General features: G+C 41.1%; 1 protein-coding gene across 3 annotated transcripts in view; it reads right to left on the reverse strand.

The window, feature by feature from the left end:
• LOC102215393 (voltage-dependent R-type calcium channel subunit alpha-1E-like) overlaps positions 1–10,348 on the reverse strand; it is a 75,513-nt gene that overhangs the window by 56,369 nt on the left and 8,796 nt on the right. For all 3 annotated transcript variants that reach the window (XM_013912669.1, XM_013912666.1, XM_005721437.2), the window contains exons 3-5: positions 8,993–9,259; positions 4,274–4,379; positions 3,037–3,176 (exon numbers count right to left, since the gene is read on the reverse strand). In XM_013912669.1, the coding sequence (XP_013768123.1) occupies positions 3,037–3,176; positions 4,274–4,379; positions 8,993–9,259 (513 nt within the window). The remainder of the gene's footprint in view (positions 1–3,036; positions 3,177–4,273; positions 4,380–8,992; positions 9,260–10,348) is intronic.

Below are 10,348 nucleotides of genomic sequence, written 5' to 3' on the forward strand. Positions count from 1 at the left end.
CACTCACTTTCATTCACACATTCACACCTAGTGACAATTTGGATTATTCAATTAACCTATCCCCACAAGCTGTATGTCTTTAGACGGTGGGAGGAAGCCGGAGTACCCGGAGGGAACCCACGCAAACACGGGGAGAACATGCAAACGCCACACAGAAAGGCCCCGGCCTGATGTTGGAATTGAACTCAGGACCTTCTTGCTGTGCGGCAACAGTGCTAACCACCGTGCCACCGTGCTGCCCCATAACCACAACTTCTGATTTTAAATCACTGTCAGTTAGCTAAACACAATACATGTTAATTGCAAACATGGCATTAGAGTACTTACTAAGGCATCGACTCCTGGACATTAAATCTAATTCCCGCTACAAGTCAGAGCTTTTGCTGCTCAGCGCTATTGCTAATGGCAAGGTAATATAATACCTTCTAAAGCTAGTGGAACAGGTAGTTAGCATGTACAGTATGTACAGTTAGGACTGTTAGACAATGTGAACGATAACAAAAGAATATTTTAGTCTCTGTTTAGATAACTCCTAGCTTAGCCTAGTAAGGAAAAGGGCTTTAGCTGGTGTAAATAACACATTTGTCAATATGCAATTGTAAATTGAAATGGCATTTATGTTGTGGTTTTTATTCTTAACAGGTGTCCACACAGGCAGTGGCGACCATAGACGATTCAGTTGCATTAAGCGACTTCAATCAACGATGGCTAAAGTAACAGCTGGCGATGTGGAAAGAGCAGCTCCCAAAGTTAGATTTTAAAGGTAAGCAAAAGAACCAATTAATTAATGATTAGTTTACAGTACAGCGGTAGTGTCCATTCGGGGAGGTATTTATTGTTCAACTACTAGTTCTCCAAAATCATAACTGCAAATTGTTCGACATGGAAGATGCTATGCGACAGTCAGAAGCTGATCTGCTGACAAGTGGTCCAGAGCAGGAAGGGAAAAACAAAGTACATACAGTGGCTGCACTTTTCATTTCTTTGAACACCAGGTATCCATTTAGCTCTTTGTTTGTTGTAACTTCTCCGCAGCTGCCTGATGTATCAACAATAACACAAGGAAAAGTAGCACACAGACAGATTGTACCACATATTTTTGACTTTGACCCCTGACAAAAGACGCTCACTGTGGTTAGACAGGCAAGTCCGAAGCTGCCCACAGGCTGCTAATGGACTAACAACAACTACCCCCAGTGAACTATAATTTTTCCCACTGGATGTACCTGTGTGCCAATTTTTGTTGCTCACCTCCTGATCAAGTAGGAGGAGTTGGTTTATTATAGTAAGATTATAATCCTGATATCGAGAGGTCCTGAAATGTCCATATGTAACTAGGTGCTGGAGAAACACTCAAACTAGATCAATGAAATCACTTACTGGCAACTTCATTAATGTTATTATTTACATGAGTCCTTCATGGCAGACTTGAAAAATGATTGGTAAGTATCCAGACAGACAAACAGGAGAAGAAAAAAGACTGCAGGAAGCTTGAAAATGGAGTATGAATCCAAAGACTAAAGGGAAGTCCACCCCAAAAAAGATCTCCATAAAATGTTCTTATGCTGTGTTTTAATCGATCGAGCCGGTGTGCTGTAAACTTTGTGGTTTTATTTTCAATAGACTGATCAAATCAAGAAGTCTAAAGTAGTCATATCAGGCACCCCTGTTTCCAGATGTTAAAGCCATGTTACTTTATCTATTTTATAATGTTATGCGACTTACTCTTAATAGCACCAAATCACAACAACAGTCACCTCAAGGTGCTTTCTATTGTCAGACCCAACAATAATACAGAGAAAAACTCAACAATCAGACAACCTCCTACGAGCAAGCACTTGGCGACAGTGGGAAGGAAAAACTCCCTTTTAACAGGCAGATCTTAACTCACACTGACTTTCACTTCTTCAACTTCGATCGCATAAAACTTTCCAGTTAATCTTAAAAGAAATAGCAAAGAAATAGCCAAAAATCTCTGTTTTTTTCGTAGAAAGTAAAAGATAGAAGCCTTGTACATAAAAAAAACTACCTTATCGTTAACCCCAAGTGGAATTAAATCAGGACAGGTGCAAACTAAACACGACAGTGCTGAAACAACTCCATCTGCAGTCTTTACGCCAATCAGCTGCAAGATTCAAAGCACTAACAGGTGAATAACACCGATCATTCAGCTATGAAGTGAAGGTTTTTTGGGGACGTCATCACAACCTTGCACATATTACCAAAACTGCACCAAGACAGCTCTTACAGCTCTCAGCACCTCCAAGCAGGACAGTGTTCCCCAGCATGGAAAACCTACTCAAGAAACCTGTTCTGACTCTATGAACATGACGAGGAGGATGACTTTGAACCAACCTTCAAAATCTTAGAATTTCAATCTGATCGCGCCTGTTTGGGATGCACCCAAATTATGTGTTGCCAGTGTGCTAGTGCCAGACACCAGCGGACACCCATAAGAGTCCAGTGTCTATGCCTCACAGATGGAAGCAGTCTTTTTTAGGGACGAGCCATATTAAGGTGGTCTTATTGTTACAGTTCATATACTGAATGTGAGTTTAATGTCATATTATGGGTTAAATGTTTTCAATTTCACGCTCCAATCGCAGCTGTACCATCAAAAATAATTCATTTGCTACCCCATGATTGGTCTCTTCTCAACAGCTGCAGCAGAAGAGTCTTGTGCGTGATGTAGTATTTTAAGCCAAGATGACAGAAAGAAAAGCTAAAATACTGAAATCTGGTTACATTAACTACATAAACCTACGGGATTGTTAAATTCTGTTTTAACCATTTTCAAAAGAAGATGGGAACACAGGCAGAAACTTCGGCTGTTTCTCAAATTCCCTGCTTTGCTCAGATCTGATTGGCTCCCAGTCAGAGAGTTTATGGCGATGTTCAGAAGTGATATTTCTTCCTCCTCCAAAAACAGATTTCGCCAGTATGTTTGGCAAGTAATAACTTGACAATGTTTGAGACAAAGACTTCTCACTTTGTTGAAAATTCAGGTCGTCAAGGAGACCAACTGATGTTACTCACCCACTGAGCACGACTATGAAGTCCATGACGTTCCAGCCATTCCTTAGATAGGAGCCTTTATGGAAAACAAAACCAAGTGCCACCAGCTTGATCCCTGCCTCGAAGCAGAATATCCCAATAAAGTATGGCTCAGTCTTCTCCTGCGGGAATGACATGCATATATAGGTCAGCAGGGTCTTCAGAAAAGTCATTTTACACTTTCAAATAGACAAATATACAGACTGCACTTGCTTAGACAGACAGAAGAATGAACAATAAGATATTTAACAATGCTTTTTTTGTACCTCGTGTCTTAGAGTGAATGGAAACAATTGAAATTAAACTTCCTTGACTTAAGAAGAACGTGGGAGAGGGGAGTGAAGTGGGGGAAGTGTGTTTGGTGAAACCTTAATTACCATTTCCAAAAACTGTTTTCTTCCTCCGCCTCCTGCTCCTAAAGTAATAATCTCAGTGAGGAAGGTGTGGATGAAGTGGAAAAGCTCTACGGCTCACACTGCACAGTAAAACATCACCCACTTCTCAGAGATCCAATTATGTCTAAAGAATTTGATGTAAATGTCTCACATATTCTAATTCACTCAGTTATGTCACTTTAGCCACCCTGGCAAAGGTAGTACAGCCACCATGTCCATGTTGATGACACAGTCATGCTAGCTGTTACTCCCATTTCAATAACATATCACTACATGGGCTCTGGGACTTCCAGATTATACAGAAACATGTTGGAAAAGCTTGAAAAGATGAGACTTTATAGAAGAAAAATTGCAGTTTTTTTGTTTCAGATTTCAACTTCTTCTACTCCTATACCAGAGCCCATGTGGAGGTTTTGGCAATATAGTGACCCTTGTTATTCAGGAGATCACTGCAGCGCCCTTAGCACCAGTCTACACAGTATAATCACAGCTAGCTAGCTACACAATCCATGTGGCAGTCCTAAACAAGGCCACCATAATTTAGAGCTTTAGAACATGGCTAACTTGTAATTTTGTTTTTTTCAGAGCTGCCCGTGTTTTTATGATGTATGGTGTCAAAACACCCAAACGGCAACAGCCAGAAATGTTCAGCTTAAGGCATAAAATGGGATTTTACAAGCTAGTGGGTGAGAGCGTGATGGCTGTGTACATCTTTTATATACAGTCTACATTTTGTACACCCTTGTGTGTGTGTGTGTGTGTGTGTGTGTGTGTGTGTGTGTGTGTGTGTGTGTGTGTGTCGTGACAGCAGATTTTGTCCTCACCAGTCTCTTTGCCATGGGGGTCTTATCCTCTCCGGGGAGGTGCTGCTCCAAGGCCAGGACAACACAGTTAGCGGTGATGGTGGCCAGGATCATGTACTCAAATGGTGTAAAGGCCGCTAAGTTAAGGAAAGTTTTTTTCTGCACAGTGCAAGGACAAAGACGCCACATAAAAACAGATAAAGCTGATGACACAAGACAAGTTAAGTTCTCCTGGAGTTTACAGCTTGAATACACTGACGGCAATCACATCGTAGCAAATATTTTAAAGGTTCAGTGGTTCAGTGGAAGGTAAAATAAATAAAATAAAAAAATCTAGACGGATGCATGAGGATGATTAAATGACAGATGAATAATGGCATGGTTCATATTCTCTGGTATTGGAAGCAATCTGTTAGAGAGATTGCGGTAACCATGGCAACCTGCTTTTAAAAGTGCTTTTCATGAAGAGAAAGCGATCAGGTTAGGGAGGGAATGAGAGCACTGTGAAGTCACCTTGGCCTGAGTGGTCTACTGCACAAACTACAGGCAGCAGTTCCCGCGGCTCCTTTCACTGCCAACAACAGCCGACGCCGCAGCGGACGACACAGCACGCGTTACACATTGTCTTTGTATGACAAACACGTTCAAACATCATCTGCTAGCAACTAAAGAAAGGTTGCTCCTCAGACTGCTCAGTTTTAGGCTAATTCAATTCATTGTGAGGTTTTAATGAGCGAGCTTTTCCAAATCAAGCCAGAAGCAATCCAACATTCATCTGCAATCAACAGAAAATGACTCAACATCAAGTTTGATAATCGCTTAATCATTTAGGACATTCTTCAAGAAAGTAGGTCACTCATGCTTCCTGCTTTTCTAAAGTTTGAATTTTCTGTTTTATTTGACTGCAAAGCAGTTTTGGACCCCTGTGAGGTTATCACGTTGAACTTCAGAGAGCAATCAGTTTCTAAATGATCATTAACGTCAGCTCTGATAAGAGGTGATATGTATCTAATATGAAAATAATGTTACATTTAAGTCACTCTCATCCATTATGAATTTCACCTTTATACTTAGAGGATAAATGTACAAATAAATGATCATGGAAGGTACTGAAGGCTTAAATCCCGTGTTTGAAGGTGTTTTCAAACTGAACTTATTTAAAAGAAGTTAGCAGATCAACAGCAAAATAGAAATTATTTACACGTACAAGCAATGATGATTTGCTGTTTTTCTTTGTCTCTTGTGACATGAAATACTTTCTTTTTGAAGTCTTAGTTGGACAAAAAAAGAGTTATGAAATTTGTCATGAGATTTTTTTTAGAGTCAGACTAGACAAAAGTTGGCACATAATATGGTTGGTGTCATATTGTCCTATTTAATTCAATTTATATAGTGCCAAATCACAGCAACATTGGCCTCAGTGTGCTTTTTTATTGTGAGGTAAAGACCGTATAATAATACAACCTATGAGAGATACACTTTGCTGCACATGTTGCAGCAAACATGCTTTGTAATAGATACTGTTTCAAAAATCCAGTATCAGTCAGCTTGATTTGTTATCCATAGTACTGATAAGTTAAAAATAAATAAGAAAAATCACAGATGTACCAACTGTAAAAACAGTGCGTAGTTGGCTCTAAAATATTAATATTAAACCATTTTTTCCTTCAAATCAGTGATTTTAAACTTAGTGGTTTAAATGCAGAATATTAACATAACTTAAACTAACACAACTTGACCTGAGCGGATCATTGCCAGTTTTCTTGCGAGTGAAACATCTGTCTGCACCTGTATACATGCATGGGCCCAAGGGGTGCACAATATGGACATGAGCAGTGGCATACGCTGCGTGTGACTGTATGCACCCCAACACTTGTGACTTTCAGTCTCTCAGAGTTCCCATGAGGTCGGAGCTCCTCATTATTAATTTTCCTGCCATGAGTGAAATGGGGTCACTGACTCACAAGGGAGCGCTGAGATGAGGACCTCTGGGACCCACACTGACTCACATTGACAAGTCCGCATTGTTGCCATTGAAAGTGGATGAAAATAGCTAAAGTGGGAAATACTTAATGGGCCCACTCTGTTGCTAACTGTTAACTGTTACCTGTTAAGTATTAGTTATTATGCAAGTTTTAGCCCAGTTACACGAATCACGCTCACTGCTTATAGCCAGAACATCACTCTGTCCAAGAAGCAGCTCTTCTGCATGTGTTGTATCAAATCAAATCCATGTCCAGGGAACTTAGAACAAGACTAACCCAATTCAAATTACTACACCGAATTTACCGCTGAGCACATAGATTATACAGGGATGTCAGACTAGGGTGGGCACATATGATTTGGAGTTGTCCTAAAACCCCAAATTTTTGGACTGAGGTCGATTATTCCCTTTTCGCCAAGATTATTCGCCAAGATGATCATTCTAGGTAATCCATCACCCCTCATACAGGCTACTGAATAAAGTGGAGAGATTTCACCTGAAGTGGGATCCATACCTTTTCAAAAATAAAATGATCAAATTAAAACTTAGAGTTAGATGGACACTGGGATCCTATCCTTAAGTCCCACATAGATAAACCACCACCGCCACCCTTTTTTTTCTCCCTTTCTCTCTTCTTTAGTTTGGTTCACATCTCCCCACTGCTCTACTGTCGTGCTGATGCTATTTCTGCCTCATGTGGTTTGTATTTACACTGGACTGGTGGTGTTTTTCCAATAAAAATTCAATAAAATATGAATTAATAATAAATCAAAATAAATCAAATCAACCATATAATAATAATAATAATAATGGTAAATAAATGGTAAATGGCCTGCATTTGTATAGCGCTTTTCTAGTCCCTAAGGACCCCAAAGCGCTTCACACTACATTCAGTCATTCACCCATTCACACACACATTCACACACATAATGATACGTAAAACTGAGCAACAACCAAATCAGTGTAGCACTCAAAGTAACAGTTATTCGAATAGCCTATTGCACTTCCTCTGCCGCAATTTCTACTGTCTAAAGCCCAAATGAGTTTACACAGCCAACAGCAGTCAACGCAAACATGCTTCATGTCCTTTGTGTCTACAAACACAAAGGACATGAATAATTTAATGAAATGACTTAAATGATGATGCAGTGATTGATTTCCTTCACTGAATACGAAGTAAGCAGGCAGTAAAAACATATTTGAAGCTAACTCTTTACACTGCAATCAATTATAACCAGGCAGTTCACAGCTTGTTTTGTCAAAGCTACATTAAAGACGTTTGACAATAATTAATGTGATGGATAACGGGACTAAAGAGAGTGTCAGGAGTCTGCTAGTAGATCTTAATGTTGCATGCAAGTAAATGGAAACAAATGGCTGTCTGCAAGGCAGAATGATGTATTTATAATCTACAGGATATAATGCAAGCAAAACATGTCAGCAGTCGTGATTTGTCCCTCCGTGAGATAAAGATTGTAATATTGAAAAAAAAAACAGCTGGCACTGATTTTTATGTACTAAATCATTTTCTTTAGATCAATTAAATCGATTGATTACTGTAGTTATAAAGACTAATTAACATGCAGGAGGCTGGGATGGTGCAGCTTATTTAACCTGATTATTTTTTAACCTACAAATGTCCCAGTCATTGATAATTTTGCACAAATTCTAATATTCTGGTATACATTTGCAGCAGCATACACTCTATCAGTGCACCGCCAATCAGTGTAGCTCGTTCCTGTAGATTTTGAACCTCAAATCTCGAAACTTTATTCACTCTGTCAACACTAATGACAGTGATGCTCTCACAGCCCACGATCCACGGCAGTACTACTGGCCAGCTCTCTCCCACATACCTCTGCCTCGGTGATACCGACAGTCACATTACCATGCTGTCAGTGGCCAGCTAGTCTTGACCACTAGCCCCACTCCCACACACCCACAGAGCCTGTGGTTAGGTAACAGTGGGAGACTGGCACGCGGCACTGGAGGGGGTGTAAGACAGGAGGAGCAGTGGGCAGATATGGCAACTCAGAGGTGCTGCCAAACTGATTTTGGTATCAAAACACTGAAGCAGGAAAACAAGCCAAACTGGAACAGATAAAATACAAAAATAAATAAATAAAATTAAATAATACTAATTTGCAAAAGGGATTGTGCACGGTTATGCATGGCTGCTGTATCTATGGGATAAATAACTTCCCAGATAAGCTTTGTTAGATTTGCACTAGTTCAGAAGAGAGAAACTGTTGGCCAGTTCTGCAGCAGGAAGCGCAGAAATGCTGCCTGGTAGGTTTGAACTGACACCTACTCATGGCCAGGTTCATATTCCAATGAGCACTAAGGCATCAGAGATGTGCCTACATGCCACCCCCACAGTGAGCAGAGCTGCTTCTAATGATCACCACATGCTAACTTTCTGGCTGCTGCCAACAAAAAAAATGGAGCCCACAGATGAATTTAAGTTAGTTAGCAGAATTATGAACAGGTTAGAAATCAGAATTGTGTTTGATGCTTTCAGGAGCAGCTGGAAATCATAAAGTGGGTTATGGAGACGCTAAACACAGAGATGTAGGGTATATGGCAGCGTGCACAACACAGAGACGGGACTGAGATTTAGAAGGTGGACTTTAAGAGGAGTTAGATTTTTTTCTAAGCTTGCTCACATGCTGTCTGTCGCTGTCCATGGTGCTGAACTCACAACAGAACTCATCAGACAGCTTTTAACAGAACTCTAATGCTTTAAGGAAGGATATGGCCATTCAATGATTCGCCTCGCGTATTTCCTAATTATGTTGTCCTCTGCAAAAATGAAGAGCGACCTGTTGACTGTGAGGCAGTTCTGCCGGTGGGGGACGGGGTTGTACAGAGCCATGGTCCGGGCCCGCTGCGCCTTGGCTTGTTTCATGGAAGCAGTCAGTCCCGCCGCCGCCGGGTCCTGCCCGTCGCCACCGCCTCGCTCCAAGTCCCCATCCCCGGAGTCCACCGCGGTGGGAACAGACTCGTCTCCAAAACGAGCCATTCTACAGAGAGATGAGGGGGAGACGACCGGCTTAGAGTGTTTTACTTAAGTGCGATTTCAAATAAGATAAAAAAAAAATAAAAAAGAGAAGAGGGCAAATGTGAAGTGGAGCTAAAACAAAAAGAAAGGGGAAAAAAGATCCACCTTCAATCCACTGACAGCTTTTCGAGCGCCAAGATTCCCCAGAAAGTTAGATTCCTATCACTCCATATCCACAAGAGGGTAAAAAAGGTGGGGGGTATAGCATTCAGTTGGCTTATGGGTCAGGAAAATCTTCCATGCACTTAATGAAGATTCAGGTGCACAAGCTGCAAAAAACAAACAAACAAACAAAACCTCCGCTATCCCATCTGTTAAACCGCGCCAACAGTCCGCTCTGAGCAACTTTTAACGCGCGCGTCTCTACCGTAAACTCAGGCAGCGGAGGAGGGGTAAAAAAAATCCACTGAGTTAAAACCTTTTATTTTCTATCAACATCCAAGCTCGTTTTGATCTGACAAACCGGGAGCAGCTACACGATCACAAACTACTCTGAGCTCATCAGACGGAGACATCCGAGGAAAGTCTTTCCAAACTTTGCGCATCTTCCCGGACTTGACGAAAGGAAGCTTCAGTGCGAAAGGAAGCCCGTTTAACGCGACTAAACCCGAAACTCCTGCGTGTAGCAGCAAGGCTCGCCTGCCTAGACGAATCAGTCAGTCTTATCACCTGCTGGAAAATTATCAGCCAAGAGCGCATAAGCAGCAGCAGCCCCCTCCCACAGTACTATTTCACTGCAAATTCCATCTGAATGAAGGCTGGCGGAGAGGAGGGACATATATTTTGTTACCATAGCAATCAGAGTTTGTTGAGGATGAACAAAAACATTTTCCTTAAAAAAAAAAGAGCAGAAGACTATATTCAGCAGGCTGTGTGGGTATGTGGTTCAGAATCCATTATGTAAAGATGTTTGTGGGTGCTGTGGGAAAAGAGAGGGGTGTTAAAGCTAAATAAAACCAAATACTAGACAATGCACAGAAAAGACAACAGGTGTGTGGGTACATGGAACGAGCAAGCAAGTAAAGAAGTTGCACACACACACACACACACA

This window comes from Pundamilia nyererei, unplaced genomic scaffold, assembly GCF_000239375.1.
Source record: "Pundamilia nyererei isolate P.nyererei 1_Seehausen unplaced genomic scaffold, PunNye1.0 scaffold00004, whole genome shotgun sequence".
NCBI classification, from domain to species: Eukaryota; Metazoa; Chordata; class Actinopteri; order Cichliformes; family Cichlidae; genus Pundamilia; species Pundamilia nyererei.